Source organism: Centrocercus urophasianus, unplaced genomic scaffold, assembly GCF_019232065.1.
Source record: "Centrocercus urophasianus isolate 14NV4802_14NV808 unplaced genomic scaffold, USGS_Curo_1.0 seq_14, whole genome shotgun sequence".
Taxonomy (NCBI): Eukaryota; Metazoa; Chordata; class Aves; order Galliformes; family Phasianidae; genus Centrocercus; species Centrocercus urophasianus.
Window position 1 is genome coordinate 36,599,150 of NW_024884586.1, and position 27,995 is coordinate 36,627,144.

At 39.5% G+C, this 27,995-nt stretch overlaps 1 protein-coding gene across 4 annotated transcripts in view; it reads right to left on the bottom strand.

The window, feature by feature from the left end:
• Positions 1 to 24: 24 nt before the first annotated feature.
• FOXN3 (forkhead box N3) overlaps positions 25 to 27,995 on the bottom strand; it is a 115,141-nt gene continuing 87,170 nt past the window's right edge. For 2 of the 4 annotated variants that reach the window (XM_042814175.1, XM_042814176.1), the window contains exons 5-7: positions 21,174 to 21,239; positions 10,320 to 10,428; positions 25 to 1,809 (exon numbers count right to left, since the gene is read on the bottom strand). In XM_042814175.1, the coding sequence (XP_042670109.1) occupies positions 1,260 to 1,809; positions 10,320 to 10,428; positions 21,174 to 21,239 (725 nt within the window). In that variant the 3' untranslated portion in view covers positions 25 to 1,259. The remainder of the gene's footprint in view (positions 1,810 to 10,319; positions 10,429 to 21,173; positions 21,240 to 27,995) is intronic. The other 2 variants (XM_042814173.1, XM_042814174.1) reach the window with 2 other exon arrangements.

Genomic DNA, 27,995 nt, shown 5'->3' on the forward strand with positions numbered 1-27,995 from the left:
AAAACAATGAAATGAAGTTCAACAGCCCAGCTCCTCCACTTCCAAAAGGAATCCATGCAGTGTGGATCTTTTTTTTGTTTTCTGCTGGCTACGCTGGTTGAATCTGGAAATCCGTGGTTTTTGCACAGATGAATCCTGACTGACATTAACTGCAAAGCTCCCTTCTGAGGGCAGTGTAGGAGCTGTTCTGTTGAACTTCATTTCATTGTTCATCAATATGCTTTCCTGTTGTTGTTTTTTTAAATTACAGAATAATACTAATGGCAGGTTTTGTAGCTTTTTTCCCCTCAGTTAGATCAAATGTTTGATCCACACAAAAGGATTCTGATTTATTTTCTTAGACTTGATATCTACTGTAATTTCTTAGACTTGATTGCTTTTCACTCAGGCAGTTTAGAAGACACAGCTTGTTTTTCCCTACACTATTATTTTTTGCACGCAGTGCCAATCTTCGGGCTTATGGCTTTTTGAACATTCAGTTAATTTAATATAGAAGACATAATTCAATGATTAGCAATGCTATTAACAGTGCCACCACCCCCTCCCCCCCATTTCTTTTCATTATTTCACTCGTTGCATACACAGTTCCAACTTCCCAAAAGTCACCAGTCTTCCCGCTAGGAGCCACATACCGTACGCGACGCACTGCAAGTGCATTACGGTATGCGCAGCTGCCACCAGTGGCTGTCCAAAGACTTCTATGGCACGGTGAATCCAAGTGCCACTAGATGGTCTGTGGTTTGGTGTGAGAAGTACACGCCTTCTCTTTCCCCCAAATCTCTTTCTTCACATTCACTCACATCCCAATTGTAAGGCCGTTAAAAAAATTCTTAAGGGCTAGGCCTGAATGACTACTAAATTATGCAATCTCTTCTAGTGTAAGAGAGATTTCCAAGTGCCCAATCTTATCCCATCACAACAATGTTGATGTCACTGCGTATTCAACCATGCATTTTTTGACAAGCCGGAGAAAGCAATGGCGATTTTGGCTTTTTTTTTGTTGTTAACTTTTTCTCTTCGGATAATGAAAAGCTTTTGTAAATTAGCTGAGTGTCAGTATGAGTTCTATGGCTTCAATCTCCTTTAAAAATAAAAATCTTAAGGGTCCAAAAAAAAAAAAAAGAAAAAAAGAAAAGAAATAAAACCAAATAGAAAGAAAAACGAAAAAGGAAAAATTGCTGATATTGCCACAAATCATTAGAATTCACCTGACGTGCTGAAACAAAACTTTGTAAGTTCAAACAAATCATTGATTTGTTCTAATTTTTTGTGGTTTCCTTTTGCTCTTTCTGCCCCTTTGCCGTCCGATTGGTGATGTTATTCAAACAGGATCGAATTCCCGCTAAATGCAGGAGGGATCCCGCTGCTTCTTTCATCTCCTCATCGTCACTCTCAGGGGGCTTTTCAGTACGTCTCTTTTTAAGAGGCAGTGTGTCACTTGGTACTTTTTTCGCCTTCATTAAATGTTGCCTTTTCTTGTGCTGGGATGCATACCCACTGTCAGCTAAAGAATCCTTGGTCTCCTTCCGATTTTGCTTTTTGTCCTCCTCTTCTGTTTCGCTATGGCTCTCATGGCTCTGGAAGCTGACTTCACTTCCTTCACTGCTGTCTTGGCTACCTTTAGTTGCAAATTCATACTGGTCATCAGCAGAGGAAGAGGAAACGGAGTCACTAGCAGGTGATGTGCTCCTGTGGTTGGAAGATTTGGCACTGCTGTAGTTGTGATCCTCCTTTGGGTCGCCGCTAACAACGGGGGAGCCACAAGACTGTTCGCTTTCTGTCCGCATCCGGCAGTTTGTTATCCCATTCCTGGAAAAGCAAATTGAAGTAGTTGAAAAAACTGCAGAGAAGTAATCCTGCTTCAGTGCAAAAAATAATAAGGTGAAAACAACTGACAGGTAATCGAAAGTTATGATTACTGAAGTAACATCCGGGCAGGCCACTTTCAAAGCCTGATTTTTTACAATTGCTCGCAAATTGGACTGTACACATTTTTCATGGCAATAGATACACAGCAGTACAAGAGGCAGGAGCAAGGAAGGTGGCTGTAAGAACTGATGTCTGGGCGGGTCCTGATCCGTGTTTTAAAAAAATAATTAAAAAGTTTTATTTACTAGATTTCAAATAAGTTCTGTGGAGTTATATAAATATCCTCCAACCTTTTCAAATGATACTACTAAAAACGCGAGCAAGAGACACCAACTTCCTGGTGTTCTGCCTTTGCTCCTCTCAGACACTCCTTCTCAGTTCTGCCATTCCCAGGTAGGAGGATTTCAGCTGGAATCTGCGCGGTCCCAGATGGGACATTTTTGACAGTCACGTTTTCAACCGCGATCAGTTTGTGGATCTTAAAAACAATGTGATTATAAAACACTGCCAACAAAATATTAAAACGTATTCAAAAACAAACAGTACCAAAAAATCTGATTTTGCTTTAGAAATTTTCATTTTCCTCTTCGTTTTTATGGCACACAGCTCCCAGCACTGTAGGAACTATGGCAGCACAATATATTAAAAAACTAATGGTGTCCCCTTCTGCACTGGAAGATATTATAGCATTACCAATGACTTCACAAGAGAGAACACAATGCTTGCAAGTCAGCCGCAGAATGGACTGCCTCTGTGCAGTGTTTAATTTCCACTAGGAGAGGGAGATGCTCATCCCCGAGTTCATCATCATTTTCCCTGCCTGTTCACCAGCCTTGAACTCCTCTATCAATAAAAACCAAAATCAAAAACAAGCAAGGCTGTTTCATCTGTCACATGACAAACCACTTTAAAATCAGGTCCTGCCACCTTCGTGCCATCACCACAGTGCTTTCATACAGTCATGACTGCGTTGGTTAAAAATGCACACTCAACACAGGTGCTTCTTAACTGAAATGTGACAGTGACCAGGGGTAGCCCTGTTTCTGCTTTAAAAATGGGAAAGTGCTTTAGTTTTCAGGGAGTGTTGCACAGGTCTGGTTTCTTTACAGAATGAACAACAGAGCATTTTAGATAGGTATGGTTGAAAGGTGGAAAATACAGAAGAGGTATATAATCCCTCAGTTCCTATTCATCTCAGTGCACTTATCTGTGGAGCTTACTGAAGTAAGAAACAGCTTCTGAGAACCAGTGACAGGACAGTGCTAAAAGGCAGTGCATTAATCAGTCTCTCCAAATGTTCTTATTTACAGTACTTTCAGATAAATATATGTAACAGAAGGCACAGTTATTAGCAGCCACTTTTGCTCAATAAAATTATTTTCACTTAGATTTTGAAGTAGCTTTATGATCCATAAATTATATACAAAACCCAGAAGGAATACACAATGCTCCTTCAATTATTAATAACTAAATGCAATGTCATTCATGATTGTGCAGCAAGCCAGCTGCATTTACTTTGTGATGGTTTCCCACTGCAGGGGTTGTCATTAGAGGATGCCAAATGCTTAAAAGAAGAAATCATCCATACTAAACTAGTTGAAAGGTGAATTTATAACCAACTCCTTAAGATCAGTCATTATGAGGAAGCATGTGATGCATGTTAAGTGACAGATTCTTCATTTTTAGGGTAAATTTACATTTAAATATGTTCAAAATTATCATAAATTTGCATAAAATTAAAGTTACTTGATTTTATTAGTCAGGGCAATGTGTCTCAATAAACATCACATGTTCCTAGTCCCCCACATAAAGCCACCAATAAATTCTTGCTCCAGGGGAAAAAACACAGGACAGAATAGATAGGAACCCAAGTAGAATTCTTATGGATTAGGTTACTAGTGAAAAAGGCTTCTGAAAGATGGGATTTAAATCAAGATGCCCAATTTTGTGTTATCAGATCTACCTCTATTTGCTCTCTAAAACTATGAGCAACCATGTGCCAAAAGACCACCCTGGCTTGCCCCCTCTTGAGTCTAGTGTTTGCTTTTCCATAAAGGGGCTCTGATTTGGATTCAAAAGCTCTGCCAAGGGACATACTCCAGATCCCAATCCCCTAAAAAAATCCCAAAACAACAGAAAAATGGAATGAAAAGGCCCAGGGATTACAGGAGCAATGTCCTGGGGGAAAGTATACTACTATGGGGCTAGAATCCCACAGGAATGATTGCAAACAGGGATGATGGCAAAGAAAGAGAGAAAAGGACAAAAAAAAAGGACTTTAAAATAAGTGGGAGGAGATAAGAAATACTGCATTTCAAAAGAAAAGGAGCTATGGTGGAACTGGTCAGGAAACGGACAGCATTTGCATCTCAGAAAAATCTTTATATTTTTCACTTACATTTTGAAAGATTTCCAACCAGTTCTGCTTGGGGAAATAAAAAAGGAAGAGAAAGAAGGTCAAGGAGAGAAGTAGCAAGGGTTATCTGCAGAGATGAAAATGAGTTATACAGGCAGAGTGACTTAGAATATTCATCAGGTCAAAATTCACGTAGCCTGAAAGTAAATTCATCTGATAGGCAACAGGCCAAAACATAGGAAGAATTAGTTAGAATTGATATTAGTACATAAGTAAGAGTTGAATAAACTTTCATCTAAATCATTAATAATCCACACATGCTTCTCAGACATTGTCAAGCTTCATATTGTGCTCGTACCCACTCACGCACTCACTAACACATCAATCTGGTGATCTACTAAGTTCAATGCAGATCATCAGCAGATGAATTCCCTCAGGCTTCAGGGGACAGATTTTGGCCAGCTGAATCTATTTTTGCTCAAAATTCTGGTTGTGATTCTAACTTTGTCACTGAAACAACAATAGTTGTTTTAAAACAGGCACTTGCTCTGATGTTTGGATTAGTATTTAATTATACTGAAGAAGAAAAAATATTTAAGAGTTGCGTGCTTAGTGTAACAGTGAGGCAAAATTTAAAGTAATACCTTATTATTTCCCCATTTTCTAGTTCAGCACTTCATTGCATAATTTCCAGAAACTGACGTGTTCTCAAATATGCCTGCCTCTGTCAGGAAAGGCCATGGGGCAGTCTCTGGAGCCTTTCATCCTACAGAGTCTTATTTGCTTGAGGGTTCTTAACCACAGTTCTACACCTAAAAGTACCATGCACAGATTCTTTTAATATTTCAATTTGGCTGTAGCACAATTACACAACCCTCAAGGTCTACAGAGATAAGTCGGCCTTTTGAAAGCCTGATTCCATTCCCCTTGTAAATTGATATGAGTTACTAATTTCATCAGGAGCAAAATGGAGCCTACAGGAGCTGGATCTCAATGCAGTAATGAAACAATTGCTTTTGCACAGTGTCACTCCTTCTGCCTTTTAAAGGGATCTTCCTTGGGATGCAGCAGAAGTAAGTCTCCATTCTGTCTGCAACATGGCAAGAAGTTTGACTGAAAAATACTTACTGTATTCCACATCAGAGACAGGTATATTCCTTTGTTGAACAAAACAAACCTACATAAAGTTTAAATACCAGCTTAATCCCTCTAAACATTTTGGATGACTTGTAGTGTGAGTTTTGGAAACAGACAGTTAAAAGATATAAAGAAAGCAATACAGTTTGCTACCGTAAGTTGAATGTATGCATTCTGTCAGGCTCCAGGTTTGCTAACACACTCTTTTACCATAAAGGCAACACGATTTCAGAGAAAAATTCAGGAGAGTCAGTTTTAGATACAGGTAGTTGAACTGTTATTTATAAACACTACATACCAGCAGATGGGACAATAAGCAAGCATATGGAAGATAAGTGATGCTCACTTGTTGTATGAAGAGATTCTATCAGGGGCTATTGAGTTAAAACAAGTCAGATACACTACTGATGGAAGCTCTTACAGAGATACTTCACAGAGTAATTGTATGCAAAGAACCATAACAAGCATGAATCATGAACTGCTAGCAAAAAGAGCACTTTGTCAATAGCAACAGCAAATCTGAAGTTCAGGCAAATGCAGCCCTCTTCTTTTTGCAGGAGAAATAACTGTCAGCTGCATCTTTGGTCCTTCAGTCACCCCAATGAAAACATACCCTGCCTGCTGCAGGTGAAAAGGGGAAAGCAATCCAACAAGGATGACGTGGGGTTTGTTAAGCTGAACATATCAGTAATACACTAGAACATTAAGAATATCCACTTAAGAATTTATGAAAGGAAATATCTACCAGTTCCTTTAAGCAGAAGTAATTGTGTACAGACACGAGAGCATATAATCCTACAATGCTTTGGCATCTATGCTGCACATGTTACTTATGTTTGGTTTATTTAATCACTCCTGAATAATGTAGTAATTGCCCTACAAATTTGAAGTTAAAATAATCATAAATAAAAATCTTGCCTCTTCAAATAAAATTAGGCACAACAGCCATTCCTGTCAAACTCCAGTGATGATGAGCAGCAGAGGAACTGCAGCAAGGTATCTGTGACCTGCCCACTGCAGGAAGGGAAAGCTTAGGCTTAGCAAGTTTGCTCTGCTGTGGGAAGGATGTGCACAGACACAATCCATGCATGTGCTAAAGGAAACCAAGGCAATTTACAGAGATCATGGTGAGAGGTTTCTGCTGAACGCACTGGCACTGCAGTCCAAAATGCTCTACCAAGCTCATGCTCTTCCAAAGGGTTGGTGTAATTGGTACCACCTTACAAATTCAGAATGTGACTGCATCTGACAGAGCTTCCTGTACCTTGCCACCATGCATGCTGCAGATGCACTGGCGATTTTGACCATGCCCACTGAAATGTATACAGAAGTCCTCCTATAGAAACATCTAAAGGGTATTTTCTAATTTTACACAGTAAGAGCAAAAGCTCACCTTCAAAGCACAGTCAACTCCATGCTCACATAAGCCACTACTTACTTTGATTGCTTTCACTGAATACCGTTTTAAGTCAGTATTTTATTTTCTGTGCGTTCAGAGTAGCACTGCATTTGCTTTTAGATTCACTTGGGGAACTGTATGGTGATACGGTCTGCCAAAAATACATAAGATGGATCTCATGTAAGAGACACGCTACACACTGCACAGCTTTGAAAACCTTATTTTCTCCTGCTGTCTTTGGGTGGGTCTTAGACTTGTCAGCTACAACATGGAAAATACGGATGATAAACAAGCTAAAAGAAATGTGAATAAAGGAAATAAAAAGCTACTGTCAGAACACAACCAATTATGCTCTGCTGTGGAGATTTAACACCACTGGATGATTTTCAAAGTAAAAACAGTGTGGGAAGCCTTCTCCATTTGTAGATTAGTTTGGGATGAAAGGCCTATTTGTGCAACTTAAGCCAAATGCACTACAACATAACGACGCCATCTTCAGCTGCTATTCTTTATTTATGGAAACTGGTGGACTTCTTGCTTCTAAATACTTTTTAATAGGGTTTTTTAATTCATCCTACTTAGATCCACCATATTTTGTTTTATATATAAAGGATAATGTAATTGTATGTAGTTACATGGAAGCAACAACACATTGATATCTTGTGCAGGGACAGAACAGCAAGAATCACACAGTTAACTTGCCAACTAATGGGAGCTAATGTATCAGAAATCACTGATTTCAATGTCTCTTAGCTCTGTGCTGTGGTTTCGGTCTCTCTTCTGAATAACGGATTTATCAAAACATCCTGCTTAGTTACAACTGCAAATTTAACCCAAGATCAAACTTGTTACTCTATTTTGACAGTAACGGCAGTCTGCACATCAGGGTAACACACTGCAGGTTATTTGCACGTGGTCCTCTTGGTAACAAATCTAGCTGCATAGACTTATCTTTCATTTTGCTGTGTTCTTCAGCATATGACGCAGAATGGAAACCTAAGTGAAGGCAAAGGACAGTGCAACAGAACTAAATTAACAGAAACCTGGTTTATGGCTTTTCATTCAGAACATCAGAGGAACTCTTCTCCAGAAAATACACAACTAAGTAAAATCTTATTGGATAGAAGGTGTCTGGCCTTCCCTGAATATATAGGTTGAGGGACACAATTTCTGCAGGTTAACTGGAAAATCAGACTACACCACTTGCTATGGCTGCCCAGCAGACCTGCTGCTGCTGGTGAAAAAGCTGGAAGGGGACATTTCTGAAAACATCCCCTGCCATCCTGACTAGGGTAACTCCCTGCACACAGGGAAGGCAGCTACGCACAAGCAGTACTCCCACTCTTCACAGCAGCAGAGGAATGCTGCACAGACACTGTGATAAACTCCCTCTGCTGTACACAGTAAGCAGAAGTTGTATGGATTTCCACAAGATGCCACAAAAGCTCAGCACAACAGGCTCCATTTAGCTGTATATCTGAAGAGAGGAGCAAGCACCAAGAAACAGGATGTTGTTTTTATAGTAACAGAAATATCCAGTTTTCAGAGGTCCAGATGATGTTCTAAGAGGTACTATGCATCCAAATCGATTCCTAAAGAAATTCTGATTCTTAATATCCCCAGTAGGCACAAGACAAAACTGTCTTCTGTACTTGCTCTGCTGCAGAGAATCCCTTAACTTATCCAAATCTCTCACAGCCTCTTCCCTGCTCTCCCCTCACTTTTTTTCCCCCAAGAATTAGAAGATATTGCAGAAGCTCCTGAAGAAGAGCAGACATCATGCAGACCAGCAATATATTCCTAGTAAGCTATTTCTACTATTGCCTAAGGCTGGAGAAGAGAACAAAAAGAATTAGAAATATGTCTGCGTTAACAAATTTTAAACGCTCTTCTGTGAGACAGAGCAAAAAGAACGTAAGCAAGGGAGGGGTAAAATCCCTTATCTCCCAAATCTAGATTAGCATGTAGCAGGGGACGGTCCTGTTCTACCTGCTGACCCCCTCCCACTCCAAAGAGAAGTCCTCAGAAATGTATAAAAGTTAACTATATGCAGCCTTACAACACAGCAATTTGGAGATGTCTACACAGAAGAAAGTTTTTGAGTGGCCATGGATGGAAAAACAGATCTATCTCCTCCTTAAGTTAACCCTGATTGCAGAACAGAAAGTCTCCTCTTCCTAAGGAAGGGCCCTAAGCTGGAAGTGCAAATAAGCTGCATATTCAGAGAATATTCAGACCACTGCATCTTCTGTTTAGCTTGGTCACTTCCTAAATGCATGTATACAAATGTATAAATGTATGTATACAGTATACAATCCAGCAGTCCTATAGCTCTGCAGTCCCCTCTGCAGCAGAATACAAGTACCAGCAGAATACAAGTACAAGGCCAAAGCCAGAAGCATAGCCACAGAAGATGGCTGCCCTCCACTGCTAGCAAGACCAGACAGCAGAAAAGTGAGACGGAGAGAAACTCTGCAGACTTCTGGGGGATGACCCCTAGGGCTGTATCTCTACAGCATAGCAAATATGAAAAACAGTTGAAGCAGCTGCCCATCAAAGTTAGTGTCTTTCCTCCTCTGAATCTTTAGTCATCAAGATTACATGAATATCTCTCTCCCTCCATTTTTTTGGATGTAAAAACTATCCCCAAAGAGCTGGACAATAATTCTGAAAAGAGATAAAAAATAAAGTGCAATGAAAAAAATCCCAAGTAAATAATGATGGAACAAGTATCTATCCAGCTCCTTCATTTCACTGCTTTGCAACCACTTACTGAGATTAGTGCGCAACTGGAACAGCCCAGCAAAGCAGCGCCAGCACTGAACATGAAATCCCACCCAGAATATCCAACTGCCTGAGCTGGCTTTTACTGCTAATGTGAGTTTTGAAAGAGCACTGGCAGCACACTTGATGGATTATTCTCTGTTGTGACTGACACAAAATGGAGCTACACCTGAGGCAAATTGTTCGTGCAACAATAAACCATCACTACTTTAAGTAAAGCAAACCGCTGAACCACAGTTCTTATTGCCATCACTAGATGTCCCTTAGTGCCCTGCTTTCTGGAAAAAAAGTCGAGGATCTTCAAACAACACTTTACCCTTGAATGTCTCAGTATAACCTTGAAATAGAATCTGTAATGAAAGAAACCATCTCACAAAGACCTACATTAATAACAAAATAACAGCTATAGGTATTTAATCCCAGAAAAAAGAATCAGGAAACTGTCTTTAAAGGGGGATGGGGGCAGGAAAACACATCTGCACTAAGAAAAAGAGGCCACCCGAGGAGCTTCTTACAGAAAGCTGCCTTCAACTTGCTAGTGAAAACAAAACGATGTTCTTTGTACGCCTGTATGAAATAAGACAGAAATGCCATGACTATCTTGCAAAGAATGGCAGTCTGTGAGTTTTGGATGGCAGAGTGCCTCTTTCATTTAAAATCTCCTAAGTATTAGCAAGCAATAAATTTTCTCGTGTTCCAAGCTTATGCATATTATTATATTATCTGCAAAATAATAATTTATTCCATAAAGATCTCACAATGAGCCACTCTTACCTTACTGCAACAGCCATGCTTCCAATAGGGCTGATTGGCAATGGCCTGGCTCCAGGAAATATTCCTCTACTCAGAACTCGAGCTCCATTCTGTATCACTCCTGGAGGAACTAAAAAACAAAAAGGAGTATATTTTTTCTTTTAAAAAAAACATCAGCGAAGTGTGTGAGCAAAATGTGAATGTTAAGCTTTTCAGTGAATTGAGAAAACATCGGAGAGCCTTGTATAGTGCACTGCTTACCTTCCAGCATCTCATCTCAACTCGTGTGAATGCCATCCTATTTTCAATGCTATTTTCATTGCAAATATTTTGACAGCAACTAGTGATAAAGTGGCTTGTGGAAGCCACCGCCTGACCCAGTTGCTGCAGATCATTCTTTGTACAATCGAATCACTGGTTTTATAATCACAGCTCTTCTGGGAATGTATGTACTTACGAGTCAAAAACAGCTCTGAGCATAGATGTAACTTTCATTTACTGTAAGAAACAATGACCCTTTACAGACAAACAGAATGTAAGCAGCCAGCAGCCAGGTACCTGCAGCATGCAGCCTGTTCACAGGCCTCAGTGAGGGGCAAAGACACTGGCCACTGGGGGATAGGAGGTTTCACTGGGGTCTTGTCACTGGGCTGGGCATCGGGCACTGCAGCTCTGTCCAATAAGAATTTAACCAACATCCAAGTACTTCATTTCTACAGAGGTGCTTTTCTGTGTCCTCATCATTTTCTTCTTCCTCTTTGGGCTGCAGGACTACTGAACACAGCACGTACCAGGGACTTGGGCATAACTGCACAACTGTTAAATCCCTGCAGACAGAAACCACTAATAGCCTTCACTCAAACATGCTTCTTTAATGTCCATAATCAGCCTGTTTTTCTTACTAAAAGTCAGCATTTGTACATACCTTCCCCTAACGCGCAATGTCCGAAAGGACAATGGTTACCACTACTGTGTATGTGTTACTTTTAAATATATATAGAAAAATACAGACTAAATAAACACAAACAGCTACAGAATTTTACTTTCAAAGGTTGTACTTACGCAAATACAGAGTGACTAGAAAACTCATTCAGCCTAAGAATCAAAGTACACTTTTACACTTCACACGCCCAACTTCAAATGCTCATACTCAAAAACATTAGTGAGTTTTGAGGCAGAGAAATAAATCCAGGCCTAGAAACCTTGCTTCATTCCAGACCACAAGGATTAGTCCTGGAAAAATAATCTTCTTTTCTCCTGCTGGTGACAGCACATCACCCCTTTATCAAATCCTGCCACTGTGTGATACCACCCTTGCTTCTGAGAACCTCTGAAGAATAGGTCATTTATATTTAGGTGCTTAAGTACAAACTCAAATGGCCATAATTACAGAACCTACTTTGTAACAACAAGGGTCAGCTTTCAATGACCACAATAATTCTATAATCAGTTTTTGCTATTTATACTTCACTACTTTGTGCACATTTTCTTCCAGCACTAGATTATGAGAAATCAATCGTGTACACTTCACTTGGGGCTTTCAATGTTCCTGTGTTTGGGTTTGTAAATAATATAGAGGAATGTTCTCTTGCTAATAACTCCCAAGTCTGAGGTTTTTTTATTTTGTTTCATATTTCTTTCACAGCATAACCTTATGAAGGCCAAAACAACAACATTAAAAGTGAAATGATCTGCTCAAGGATACGTCTAGCAGAAAACACACAAAGAATGGGCAAATTTAAAGTAACATATGAACTTGCTAAATATCTGAAGATCAATAAAAAGACATAATTTCCAATGGGCATTGTTTCCCAGCAGGCTTACAAGAGGGACAGATTTCATTCTGCACTACACAGTACAGTTTCTGTGTATTTACAAAGTCCCCTTACAAGAAATGAACCAAGAAATTTGACCTAGAGAGATATGGTAATTTCATCTTTACTCAGATACAAACCATAGAGTTTTATACTGAAATAAACCATTTAGGCATGCACACACGCACTCACTTGTCAGTTAGCTATGTGTGCAGACTAAATAAATATACATACACAACTTCAAAGCAAACACATTGGCAATTCTGCTGCAAGAAAAGGAGCAACAGACTCCCTGATGCCCAAACTCTTCTTTCCACAGTGACTTAATTATCCCAGTCTGTTGGCAAAGTTAGCTGATATTTATCTCAGCCCTTCTTCTCTCCTTTCTCCCTATTTCTGCCTTACTGGCATCCCTTTAAGAAATTGGTTCTTTAAAAAATCCTGTTTACTCTTACCCATCACTTCTCTGAAACCATTGGGTCATGTCTTTTCTTCTTGGCTTTCTCAGAGTTTCAATTTTTTGCACTCTCATGTACATAAAGTACACCATGTTTTGTAGCTTGGAGTTTGTATTTATTAATATCCACTTCACACCACTCCTCCATGCATAAGTCATGCTGTGCTACTTGGGAATGACCTCTTCAAAAGTTTCACATTTAAACAGATTCCAGTCTGAGCACACAAACATATTCAACTTCTTCCCTTCAGTAATTAACAAATGCTAAGGAGAAGAAAAAAAGAAAAAATAAAAAGAAGTTCACTGCCCTTTGGAACTATCCCCAAAGAGACCCCCTGACACACTGGTACCTATTCCTATGTATGAAATTCACCCCAGTTACACCTGGTCTGTTCAGTGTGCCATCCAAAGATTTCGGTAGTACTGATAGTGCCAAAAGAAGCCTTAATTTTTCTTAAGTATACCACAGCTCTGAATATTGAAATTAATACTCAGAATTCAGTAATTATTTCAGCTTGCAATGCAGTGATTGGTCCTCATTTCTCTTTTAGTTTCCCAAAACACTCTGAATTACAATGCAGCAGTACTGCTGCATCACTAGTTAAGCCATGCAAACAAACAGAAAGGCTGTGTACAAGGGATCAACCACAGGAGAAACCCAGACAGTGCAGTGTATCTTTCCTGTAAACATCTGGAACCAGCAAGAAAAAAAAACCTGTTGTTAAAGGAGTTTCCACAGCACCCTTAACATAAAACAGAAAAGCAGTGGTGATCAAAACAATGCAGCAGCAGAAGTTATTAATTTCTAGGTTATCCACACAGCTGGCATGGCACTGTGTGACTGCTACCTACTGCATTCCGAGCAGCATCAACACCCATCCCTCCAAAGATGACAGTAATTTATTTTGAATTGTTGATACCTACAAACTGCCAATGCATACGCTGTCCCTGATAGCCGGATACTATCCCTGCCTTTGCACAGGTTGTATGAAATAGTTACTGATTATCCAAGGAATTATTTTCACACATTGGCACTTTTGAGGGCTTTTGGGTTATTTACTGGAAAATATGTAGAGCTTTCATTCCAAAGATAAATTTGTGCCTCCCTAGCTTTAATTAAGTTTTGAAACCATACTTTGAGGTTAGTTATTTATATTTTAGATTGAAAATTCAAAGTGTGGAGGTAAAACAATTTACTCTAAGCCGTATCAAAAATCAGAGCTGGTGTGTACTAACACCATCCAGTCCCAAGTCCTCTTTTGTAATGCTTCTTTAACCAAAGGCACAGGCAGGTTACATGGATCCACATTCCTAGGCAGAAGTGTGAAATGTAATTTACACCTTTTCTGTGTTCCTAGAGACGGTGATGTCTGAGGAATACATCTTGAAAAAAAACAATGCAAAAAGATCAGTACACCTCTTTGATTAAAGGTTTCTTCTTTCATAAAATGTTCTTAGTGAAACTTGAACGGTCTGAAAGAATAAAATCATTATTTGCTCTTCAGCTTCCATCGCTGCTTTGCTCTGAAAGTGGCAATGGATCTCATTTCTCTCCCAGAAAGCTTAAAACCCAAGAAATATTTCAATTAGAGTAAATAGAGATAAACCATACAGAGAATTTGCCTCTAATCTGTTGCATTAAGGAGGCAAAGGATTTTTGATCTTACTCTGTTCTGGTGAAATTCCACAACTGGAACAGAATTTGGTGGAATTTCAAGTCTCTAGTGCTTGACTGCAGAGAAGCAATACGTATAGCATCAAAAATCAGAGCTACATCTATAAAATTCTCCAAGGAGGAAATACTCTTTCTTTTATATTCTACAGCAAACTTTTACATTAACAAGTTTCACAGACAATAAAGTAAATGCCATGTGGTAGAACATGCCATAATCAGAATCCATCAAAATGTTAGATAACATTAAAAAGATCCAACAGAACCATACAAATTGCTGCTCTGCAGACTGCACCCAGCAGCTTGAGGTGGAAAATAACACGGTGGCTGCATGACCATCCCACAGCTGGTGCAGGACTGTTCCAACTGAGCATATTCTTAAGTACACTGTCTCAAACTGTGGGACTTCTTTTATCACAACCCTTGGCAGATGACACCTATAATCTCACAGAGCGTGTGTGTCAGAAACAAACTCCTCCTGTCCAGCTGAGCTAACAACCCTGTCCAAGCCCTTCACAACAACCAAACCCAGGTCAGACTGGTCATCTTTCTCTGAAGAGATGACTGTTCAGCACACAGTGTATCAAATCAGCAAAACGTAAGTGGAAATGGTGGAGGAAATACTCAGCAGAAAGTGTCAGCAGACACACTGACGCTCCAGCTCCTCACTAAATAAGGAACATAGCTTCTTGGTCAAATGTTGGCGTGAGGAAGTTAACTCAGCATTAATAAATTGTTGTAAATTAAGGAAATTAATAAGAAAAAGGTAATGGACGTTTTTACATCATCTGGGAAACAAGCATACTCCGTTAAACTCTCTAGCTCAAGGTAGCCAACTGTTAGAGCAGTGAGGAAAAACGAGTTTTTACTGAAGTGAACATTTCAAAGCACGAAGGTGGCATTCTGTTGGGACAGACTGGTTTCTTCTGCCTCTCCTGTCATCATGTGGCACACGCATTTATGTCAGCCTCTCTTCCCTGAGTCATCTCATGTAGCATGGATGAAATTACTATAGGCAGGAGATACTGAATGTCTGCTAATATCTGTCAGCTTTAGATTCTTTCTGCCAGTTCTTCCTTCCAGGACAGCATTTAGCAGAATACTTTATCTCAGGCTACAAGAACTGAAAACAGGAAATTGCTGATGATGTGTAATTGATGGGACATCAGAAATTGCCAGAAGCAAATATTATCTGCCAAATGCATGACTTTATTCACTCCATCTCTCTTATCCCAAGCATAAATTTGATGCTGTCTCCCTAGCATGTTCTATTTCACTATTTAAGAGAATTTTTTTTTTGGAACTCAGATTCCACAATCTGCAGCCCTAACAAACTGCAAATCAAGGATGCACCCAACCAGCTATTTACCCTAAACAAAAATTGGAGCATAGAGCGAAAAGCGTGTCCTGGTAATCCTACCACATTCATACCTTAAATAAAAGCATTTAATAATAATAATCTAATCTTCAGAGCTTTTTTTATTTTTTATTTTTTTTTTCCCCATGAAGTAAAAAACGCCAGCCAACCATTTTGGTGATACTGGAACTGGTTAACAACAGCACTACTTATTCAGACACTGCTAGTGAAATACTTTTGTGCTCAGAAATGAAATAAAACTTAACAATCCCCCAGCCCTGAAATTCCCCAAAGCAAACAAAACATACTGCTGAATCAAAATGCAAGTAGGGAGAAAGTACATCAGAACAGTAAGTTCTCTCTCCAATTTCATTTCTTCACTTTAATGACATAATATTGAAAAACCAAAAGTCAAAAAACAGAATCTGCATTAACAGAAGTTGAGGATACCATTCCCCTCAAATTGAATGGAATGGAAAGTTTCAACCCAATGAAAATGCTTTTCCAATTTTTGCTTTGTTACAGAATTGTCAGCAAAAACAGCTTTATGAAATACTTCATTGTCTATGATTTATCATTTTCTGATATAAAAAGTAAGGCTGGAAGCTGCCTCATCGGCTGTAACAAGTAATTTGTCCACAAGCTTTCAAACAGAACACAGCAGTTAACACATTTCACATACAATAAAAATGCACTGAGAAGACAGCATGTTCTATTTGATCCTATTCACAGCATTTGTTTGCTCTTAAGACAATTTTGTATCATTTTTTCCTTCATTTCTGTAAATATATATCCCACGTATCCAATCCACTTGCATTCGCTTAAAAACTGAATTTCATTCAGATACATTTTTGTTCGTATAGAAGTAGACCTTTTTTAAGAATTTCTTCTCATCCCACTGAATTTAAGATGTGCTGAATGTATTTATGCTGCGTTACAGATGCTTTGAGGGAAGAAAGGTTTCCAAAACGAGATCTTACCCTTGAAAAACCTGCCTTTTAAAAAGTGCCCAGCAAAACTCCATTCTCCTATCTTCCCAAAAATCCTTCGTAGAGCAGTTCAGTCTCTAATAAAGAACCAACTCTAAAAACAGTGCCATGAAATATCCTGAAGGCTGTCACTTTCTAGCTAATCTGGATGACTAGAAACAAACTGGAAGATAAATGTTGGGAGCTGAAGACACTCTCCTGGAGTTTCCTGGTTTCCTCCCAAGCCCTACCTGCAAGCAGTTTACAGCTGTGTGCAGTATTAAGTTGCAGCTTGGGCAACATGCTTGCATTGGTGTGCAGTTCCCAAATCATATAGCAACATGCAAAAGCCTACTCCTGAATTCAAAGCTATGTCTATGATGGCTGTGTCAGGAGTGACTCACATTAATATCTTCAGTGTAATGCTTTGACCTTGGTGCGTTTCACCAGCACTACTATCAATAGGTTTCGCACAACTACCTTCCATTGGTTCTTGCAAATTGAGCAAGTTCACAACAATCCCACTGATGAAAAAAGTATTGCTACTTAAAATGCTAACAGTGACTTGAACCTCAGGAAGTCCAAACACACTGCAGAACTACCAAACGCTATGCCCAGTTTCTTCATGGCAAAACACAGTTTGGCAGGACTAAACAGCATGCCAGGATGATACAACCTTGGAGCTGAAGACAGTATGTCACTGGAAGTGCCAGCTGGTAGCACTCACATGCAAGATGCTGCGAAGATGTGAAGTACTGAGCATTTCAACAGTCATACAAAATAACATGCAGGTACTCACTAATCGAGTCGCCACAGCGTCTAGATGCAGCTTCATCACTTTTGTTTGCTATCTTCTCCCTTGGCCCTTCTGTGAGCCAGATACCCGTCAGAGAACAAAGGTCCAGCCACTGGACACAACCTGCCCACAGCAACCCAATCAAAACTGAGTCCCCTCCAGGTAAAAATTCAGCTCTCAATGCAAGTCATGTATCATGGTATGAATATTCATATTCCACTACTAATGAAATACAAAGTATTCATAACACGTGATAGCTGCTACTAAAGGAGCCAGGTGTTCCTTTTTTTTTTTTTTTTTAACATAATCAAATAATACAAAACTTGATGAAATGCAAGGACTTCCATAAACTGAAATAAAAAATAAACATTAAAATTATGTTTCTACCTGTACCTTCTGCCAGCTGGATTGTGTTTTTCAGTGGAGCCCTGCTGGCTGCTTGTAACTTCTGTCTTTATTTGCAATCTCCAGTTATTCAGTTTGTAAAAATATGGTAAGGTGTTAATATTTTAGAAACTGTTTAGAAATTTCTGATGCCAGTGCTACCACAATCCAGGAATGAAACTTGGACAGGTTAGGAAGCCAACTTTACTTTGTCAACAACCCAGTATGACTGCAACACAATCACTTTCATAAGTCTATAAAGCAAAACTCCCACAAACAATAAAAAAATCCAAATAGCAGCATTTTACTCTTTTATTTTGCAATCTTTTTTTGCATGAAAATGAAAGCACAGTGTGATTGAAGCAAATGCTGAGCAATGCTTGTGCCAGCTCAGACACAGTTTCATGGAATCATATAAAAACTAAAGCGAATTTTAAAATTCCTGTGTGGCTGTCAGCAGTCTTTGAGATGTTCATAAATAATTTCAAATGGCCACTTAAAACCTAAAGCTAATTAATCAGTCTGTTACAGGGAAGGACTAGTATACGCTGGGTTTTCTAATGCCACCAAGATGGGATTTCTTTCTGACAGATCACATTAAAAGAATAAATTTTAATATGACTTTGAGTGATGGCTGTACCTAACTTTATCCCCAAAACACTTTTAGCATCCACGCCATCCAGAGAAGCACAAGTTTTTATCCTGTTGGGAAGGCAGCTTTTAATTCAAGGAGATGCCTTCAAAGTAAAAAGCCAATGTGTGCAATCACCCACAAGTTCAGACTGTGCCATGAAGACATCCATGGTTCACAAAGATGTTCTACATGTTTTCAGGACAGATGAACACCTTAATGCACTGGACTTTTAAACTTCTGGACTTGCCAAGCTGTTATGCTATGAAATTACAGGCAGGTTCTGCCTCCATCCGACCATCTTTGCTGCTGAAGTAAGTGGCACACTGGTAGTCAGACTCTCATACCCAAAGGGTATTTTCAGACAGTTTTTAACACTCGTGGCCAAACTGCAAGCAGTGTCCCTCCCACTTTAAATCCCTTACAGGTAAGCTTGTCTTCAAAGCAGGGGGCATTCTGCAGCCCTGATGACATGAGCACATGCCTGATTGTGCAGTCTGATAGAACAAACAGAAACCCAAATCTTCGAGACGCCAAACAGTGTCAACATGCTTACTACACTGATGATTCAGCTCATTTACAGACTACTGACCAGCAGAGCAGAGAATGAATTGTGATCTTCCATACAATGCTCAGGATCACTATGAAATTTTTATAGCCCACTTGCCTTTTATTTGAAAATTATTTTTAAATGTGATATTTTCATGTAATTGTTCCTTCATGCATGCTAGTAATTAATTTAAGTTGCCTAAGATGTTCCTAACATGGTAAAGTGGTAAAGGTAGACCTCACTGCATTTCATAGGTGGGCTTATTTACCTTCTCAAGGATGTGTTCACATACACAAGTATTTTGCTGCAATTTGAAAGACCTCTGAAGTTATGATCAACTCTCCTAACCTTTTCTTCTAACTTCAGCCAATTCCACCCAACATTCGAAAGGATTCCTGAACTTCTGGGTAGACCCCCATGTCTTTACACCTGATATAAAGCCACAGAAGAAAACCTGGATATTTTGTGACATCAAGAAGGTAGCAACATGAGTGAAGGAGCCACTTTCCTGCTTTCGTCTCTGTCTCACTTTTGACACTGTGACACAACAGCCCACTGGGGAGGGGACAGGGAGGAGAGACACATCAAATTACAAAAGTCACACTTTTCTTCCTCAGAATTACCTCTACAAACTAAAACAGCAACAAATCACTTGCGAGTCCACATGTCATCTCTATGGCATGAAAGCAGCCAGGTCTCTGGATCACTTCCACACAAACACCTGTGATACTGGGAAACGTGCACATGACATAAACATCTGCAGTGTGTGCTTAGCTTATGCAGGTTACTGTGCATCAACTCTTCTATGGCTGCACTCAACAGTTCTCCAGCTCCTACACAAGTCTGGAGTATTGTGTGTTTTCTCCGCCCTTTTCTGGGCACACAATGTTGTCTTTCTTCTTTCATCTCTCACACACTTAGTTTTTTACTCCTTTTTATCCTGTTTTATATGCCAAACTCTGTTACCCATTTTTTGCCCACAACTCTGACTTACTTAAATTTCTGATCCTCGAAAGATCGCTCATTTCATTCTCTATTAGCCTCATCAGTACCCTCCGCTTCTTGGTAAAATCTTTCCTTTTTTCTACTTGCACATAGGGCTGGAATTGATTGTCCTTTTATGTCTCACAGCTCCTGAAAGCTTTGAGGAGAGAAGGGCAAGGACCACTCTGGCATGGACAGGCTCTTGGTACATCACACTGTCTCTCCACAGGAGCTTCTCAACAGATATTTCTCTGGCACAGTCACAAAGCAGGCTGACAATAGCTTTCCTCGGTTGTGCAGGAGATTCTTTGATGGTAATTGACTCTTCCCCAGGCAGAATATCAAAGTGAGAACCAAGGCTTCCCCCGGAATGTGGATTTGGTTGCATGAGCTAGAACAATAGTGAGGCTAGACAGGCTTTATAATGGCTTCTATTTTAACTTCTGCCTTGATTCTTTAGAGCTGGCTGTCACTTGGCATTACTACCGTGCTTGCTGACCAGAGATATGTTTGTTTTCTTGTACTCCCTGCTTTTCTGAAGCAATATTCTCCATGGATTCCTCTAATACCTCTACCTCAAGCTCTCTGGGACAGGATGATTCTCCCACCATGAGCACAGCCCAGGACAGCAGGAGCCAGAGCATCTTCAAGGCTCTGTTAGTATACAGCATCAAACCATCAGGTCTGGTCCCAGAACAAGAACAGTTCTACTGGCAGGAAATCAGACCTTTCCTCCCTCCCTGGAGCCTGCCTACTGCCTTGAATCAGGTAGTGCAAATAGCAAAATAGGCAGGAAGTGTGCAAGGAAGGAGCTGAAACGTTGCCCAAGTGAATGGAAAGTATCCAGATGGCTGTGGTAACTCACACGATGGGAGTCAAATCAAAACAAAATGAAAACAAAACCATATGCCATGCACCCTTCACTCCCTTGCTCTTTTTCTCTCTCTGCTTTCCTGGCTGTTGCCCCAGGTCTTTCCATCAGTATGGATAATAGTATGTTACTAAATTATGTGTATGTCATGAATAACAATAACCCCTCCTTTACATTAGAGATGATGGATTACTGTTATTCATGTAACAGTGAATGTAATACGAAGCACAAAATTATACTCATGTAAGGGTCAAGGAAGTATAAGGGTCTGTAAAAGAAGTAGTACTTCTTCATGAAATCCTTCTTTTTATCTGGTACGCTGTATACTTATAAAAGAGAGTATTAACTTTACATGTCTATGTTGCTATATGCTATAGAAATATCTACTCACAACCTGCTTGTATCTCAGGGGGAGTATTCAAAAGCATCATGGCAGTGGCAGCATCAATGTCAGGATCTGGAAAAATCAATCAATAAATACATTATTTACAACTGGGCTAATCTTTTTGCCCCCGTTGCTAAACTGTAGGTTCAATTGAATTTCTTCAGTGAGATGGTGTAAGAGTTCATTATTCAGATGTTTCTTTGATCTTACATTGTATTCACCCCCAAACTTGCATGTAATCTCCACACTGCCACTAAGCAGAGCACAGCGAGGAAAGTCACCAAACCATCCGCATGTGTGCACGACAGCACAGGTTAGCCTTTGTTAGCCTCACAGATTTGCTATTTAATTTTGTGATGAGCATTTAGATTTAGATTTAGATTAGATTTCATTAGAAAGGATCTGTGAAAGCAGGTGCAACATCACAACTTAGAATCAACACACTGAGATGAGCAAGCAGGACAGTGGGAAAGCATATGGAAACACCTACACCTGAGCACGTAGAGAAGATGATGCTTGGTCTTTTTGATTTGCCAGAAAGGATTTCAGCCATGTTTGAGAAAAGACTGGGAACAAAACTACGTTTTAAGGAAAAGCGAAGGCAGGTCTTCATCAAAGCATCAACTTACTTGCATCCTCACCCATTGTCACTTTAATATAAGCAAAAATCATCAGCTGGCTTCTGTTATTGTTAAATTGGTTTCTGAATCCATCACCAACAATCAGTTGACAGATGGTGAGTTACAGAGATAGAACAAAATATGATCCTTTTAAAACTATATTCACTTGCTCCACACACAGCAGCACGGCTGCTATGGAAATGCGGGTAGCTATGACAACAGTAAACAACCCAAGAACGGCCACTGAATAAGCTGAAAAGAACATCTGCCCCAGCAAAGCGTCCCAGCTGCCCCGGGGCGCAACTCGCTAATCGCCCCGTGATGCCGTGTGACAGAGAAAGCCGCCTGTGCCACGTCCGAATAAATGAAGTGTGCAATTGAAGCAGACATAAAAACGCACACCCTTGCCGACTGCTGCCTCTGTGCTGCTAAACAGAATTAATAATGAGTACGGGTTTGTTGTTTTTATTTTTTTTCAGCTTGTCAGCGTTTATACTAAATTACGTACAAAAAAATTCAATTTACTGCTAATAGCTTCATGGCACTTTGTTTTGGCTATTATGTCAGAACATTAGTTTTCACTGTTAGAAAAATATATACTTTGTATGTCTATATATTTCAAAGCTATTTCTAGCAGAGCAACGTGATGAGGAGTAAAGCCCTGAGAGTTATTAACAATACAAACACCACAGGGAAGATTTTAACCATTAAGAATATGAGGGCATTTTTTATTAGGTTAAGTATGTACTATTTTTCCATGAAAATGCAGATGGAAATACAATTGTAATATGAATACTTTATTATTTAATTGCTAAAGCAGTAAACATCAACAATGTAGTGAGTAGAGAACTGAAGTCAGAGTAGCAGAAGAATAAATCAGTATAAAAGGCCCACGTACTGAAAAGCAGATGCCTGTCCGTGTCCTGGGCAGATGAGCACATTCTTTTCCAAAAGCCGCCAGCAGACTTCTCAGAAAAGCAGCTTTACCAACTTATGTCCATTTTCAACTCTGAAGATACATCAAAAGCAGTACTCCTGCTGCAAGCATCTATGCTGAAAATGCCACTCCCAAGCAGTATAACTTCCTGAGTGTGCCATGTTGCAGCACCAGGTCCAGACACCACACAGACCATACAGCAAGAGTTTCCCTTTAGTCAAACTAAAGAGGGATAATCTGCCTAAATAAAAAAGAAAAGGGGGAAAGAAAAAGGAAAACAAAGAAGCCCAAGAAAGTAAAGTCAACTAAAGAAACTAAACCAGAATTCTTCCACCCCTTACACACCATAAAATCAGAAGATTGTTAGAAGTTGTATCTACTGTATCATAATTTGCATAGCTCACTTCAACATCTGCTTACAGGCTGTTCCTAAATTACATTTTCTTGCTTTACTTTAAATGAAGTCCCACTACTGTGTACCACTGTAGCATAGTATTATTTTTGCTGTTGAAAGAATTAAAGGACACAACCAGAAAAAAACACATTTCCTACTGTATCTGGCTTTTGTTTGGGTAACAAACTTGGAGTTCTGATATAAAAGAATCATAGAAAGATGCAACTAGTTTATCTTGACAGGTGTATTCTTAGCATTCAGACCACTGATGGCACAACCATGGTTTTGTAATGACTTCATGACTAATATAAGCTGTTTACAACACTCCATTGCATCCAGAGCAGCTGTTTTCCGAAGCACAACCATGATTCAAGTACACCCACACCTGCCATGGTGCCTTGCTCTGTTTATATGGGTATGCCCTTGAGGAAAGCAGACAGCTATTTCATAAAGCCACTCGGAGGCTTTAGGTAAGATGGCTTGGAGAAAAGTACTATGGAGGCACTAGCAGGATGAAAGACAACATGGTTTGGGGCATCTTTCTTCAGACAAAGAGAAACAAGAGACTGGTTGCACAGGAGGCCTCAGGCAGATCACAGAACTAACATGTAACGTTTGCTCAAGGAAGAAACCTGCGCGGTACCTGTGTGGCACCAGCTGAAGACAAGGCTGAGGCCAAAGACAAGGACTGTGGTTGAAGACAAAGGCTGAGGCCAGCCACAGCATCCTGCAGCAACAGACCAAAGTGGTGCAGAAGTAGTGTCTGAGGGTACTACAGAAGGCCAGATCATTATTACCCTGGGTTACGCTTGTAATTCAGAGGTGCAATTTTGAAAAGGATGTCAAGAAGAGTGAAGACATAACCAGGAGCAGCAGCATGGAAGGAAGGTGAAAGCATTTCCTCAATCTGTGGCTTCACCTCAGACTCCTGCTTCTTGTCAGTGCCCCCATGATGACACTGCCTTCCCATCAGATGGCATCTTCATGAAGTCTCTTCCACACAGATCCTCCTACACCCAGTAACCAGGCCAGACCTTGTGTGGCAACATGACCGGCACAGTGACAAGCATTTCTCCTACCCACCTGTCCCCATTTCTGAAGCGTATGGATTTCAAAGCTGACATCTCTACCCCACCTGAAGTGTTTGTGATCATCACTAAGGCTTTTGAAGTTATTAACAGTGGGTGGTTAGTGAAAAATGATTGCAGGAACATCTTTCCCTAGGAAACCAGGTTAAAAATAACCACATTCAAATTTTTGGAGCTAAGAAATTTAGATAAATATTTTAATGGATGCACTTCGGTTTCTTTTTGCTAATTAAAATAAGTGGAGAGTTGACTCAGTACACAAACCGCGTTTTCATTTTTTGCTAGAGGAAAATAGAAGGGGCCCAACTTTCCCAGTGAAACAGGAAAGTAAGGAACAAGGAAGAGCAAAGATGTGGGATGTTTGACAAAGAAGGAAGAATTCTCTCACATCAGACAGTGACAAAAAGATAGTGACAAAAAATTGCCAGCAGCCACATCCTCCCTAACAGATAACGGCTGTCTATCTACTCAGCACTTCACACTGCAACCTGAGGTTTAACTGCTTGGTCCTCTACCCACCATTTGTAGATTATCACAAAGGACCTGGAAAAACCTTAAACACTTACGCGAACTCATGAAGCACAAAAGCGTACATCTCAAAGCCAACATGGTGTAGGAACTCCAATACCACTGTAGTATCTCCATCAGCAATGGAAGCTTAGTACTATTTCTGCTTGCAGTGCTTTCAAAGACAAAACTTCCTTTGAGGAAGACAACATCAAAAAAAGGGTAATCACCAACCTCATACCAAGTCTGTTTGCTGCATTTCAGATTCAAGGCCCTATTCAGCAAAGTGTTGAAAAGTGAACACCAAACTTGTAAACAGCATGCTGTTCTTTTACTGAGGAACTAACCTGAAATTTATCACTTTGTGAAATTATGATTAAGTGAATATTTTCAAGACGTGTTCTGAGCCAAATTTCACTACGTATTACCTAACAAGACTAGAATTCATTCTGGATAGCCATGTAAAGTGGCAAATGAGGAGGCATGAGATACTCTGGCAAGAGGTTATATACAAGCATTCAGCAATACACAGGATAGCCCTTTAAACTGTTCACAATTGGCAAAAAGTAATTAAAAACAAATAGGGTACCAAAGAAAGCTGGATGTGACAGCTTATCATTTACGTTTACAGCTCTGGTTTGAGCCCATTTTACAGAAAGAGGAAGTGTTTTATAATAATGATTTCCATTATTTTGGTATTATTTCAAGCTTTTATCTGATTTCATTGAATCCTTCAAATCCAGCCCCTTCCAATTAAGCCATAACGAATATTAGAGCAACACAGTCCCTCCTGATTTTGCTACAGGGCATTTACTTCTGCAGCTACACTACATGGTTTTAAAGAAAATAGTCATTTAGGCAGTTCAAACCAACCATGGCCTGAATTTTCAAGCACAGATGCCTATAGAGAAGCACTTAAGATGCATTTTTAGGTACTACTAAAATGTTACTGCCAACTGACGTAAAAAATGCCATTAGTAAACAAACTGCACCATCTGTACACCACAACCATGGCCATGCTATCTCATCAGGAAGGAATTTATAAGATCTTCTTTTAATTTAAAGTTACTTCATCTAAACCAGAACTATTTTTGTATAGAATTTTACTTCACCATTCCGTGTTCTTGCTTTCAACCCCATCTGCTTCTGCATCAGCATTCTCCGCTGTCTTTCTCCACTCAAATCCGCTACTCTAGCTGGGATGCACATTACTTACTGCCACTCTATTCAGAAGATAAAAGTCTCATTTACTCCTTTTCTATGGGATCAGACTCTATATTTCCTGCCTCAACTCTTAGCAAAGTCCACTCCTATATCTTTTCTAATTCTTTGATTTGATTTGATAAGTCTGATTCTTTGATATTTTTAGTTTTCACCAGCAGGAAAATGTTGCAAAAGCAGTGCTGCCTCCCACCTTTTGCTTCAGGCTTATTAAACTGCAAAAGAACAAATAACAGCTTATCTCTATTTAACTTGCCTGTGAATAGATGCTCCTATTCGTTTTCCAGATAGTTAACCTTGGTATGAGTCAGTCTAGGTCAAAGACGTGAAGAATAACTAATAGGGCGAAGGCTTCTTTATATTTATTTTTTCTTTTGCCTAATGACAAAGTGTAACTATAGTTATTTGAATATAACTGCAATATGCAAGACAGAAAAAGACACCTTAACTGTAAATACTGTAACTTGGTAAAACTCCTTGGTGTAGTATGTCACTGAGTCATCTTCTGAAATATTTAAATAAGGTTGACTAAAGCTCTTAAAACAACCAAAGTACTTGTAGTAGTGTACTGTAAACCAATAGAAACCAGAACCAAGATCTTGGGAAGAAGCATAAAATTGTATTTGTATAATATTATATTCACATATCAATGCATGATTAGACCAAGTATAGGAATTTTGAAAGCTTACTATAGAGGCAAGGAGAAAGTTACTTCACTAGAAATATGAAACAGGTATAGTGGTACTTCTTCTCCTTTGAGAGGATCTAGTATGAGACACAGAAATAGGAAGGTACGGGTCTAAATGAATCATTAATTTTTCCTCTTTTTAAGTTCACTTCTGGCACCGCTAAGTACTGCATGAAGGAATCTGAGAAAACAGATAAAGTCAAACTTTAAACGATACAAAGCATTTGAAACAAAACCCTTCTTCCTGCTCCTCTGCTTTATTAAATTTTTATCATCACAGATGTGGACATACAATTTCCGTTTTCTAACAATATCATTTTATCAGCTGAAAAGCTGTGTAAACAAGCAGTTATGACATACATTCCTGTTAAAAATATTAGTTTTAATAAAAACAAGGGTAAAAGAAAGAGTTAAGGTCTTACACAAGCCCGAATTCACAGAAAGGTTCATCTATCACTTGGAAAGCTGTATGAATCCAAAACATACCATCATAACTTTTCATCTCAGCAGTAAAGATTAAGATCAATTAACTGTTAAAAGAAAGACTAACAACTCTGATACATATTTTACCAGTGCAAGATAAAAATCTTGCAGAGACAGATGACTAAAGAGGTATCAGATATACATCTTCTATATAAGAATGGCACACAATAATACGTTCTCTGCTCAAAAACAGGGGAGATGTTTGCTTTCTTTTTATTTAATTTTAAAATAATTTTTCCTTCTGCTGTGCATTACTCGCCAGCTTCTTTTTGTATATTTCTAAGGATGTGAAAGTAAAATTTACCCATTGTAAAGGCAACAGCAGTCTTATTTGACTCCATTCAGCCTGTGCAGCTCGTGGTACTAAACAGAAAGCATCGGATGGAGACAGCACTAGCCATGAGCCTAGTACAGCAGAGAGAAGGGAAACAATTTGCTGTTCCATCATGTACTTACCTGATTTGTGATCAGGAATTTCAACCATCTTCTTAACTGACTGCTGCAGCATCAGCTTCTATAGTGGAACATGGGATTATGAGGGCTTTAACTCCTCACAGCCATGCAGTTTACGCACACATTTTTTTCATCAAAGGAGACACACACACTCCCAGTTATACATATACATATTACCTCTAAATGGGACATCAAGGTCACAATGCTCAAGCCTTCATAAGGTTTCTGCTGCTAACAACGATTTTTCCTTCCAGTAAAAGCTGGAGGACAGATGGCAGAAAGAAGCCCTCCATAAAACTCAGGCCATTTAAGACCAAATAAACCATACCTTATTGTGCCAGACAAGTGTTTCTTTTAAGCACCCATTTCCCTCTCATGCTATGTCAAAATACAATTGTGTCTACCTCAGACCAGCCACAGACCTTGAGAACTGCACA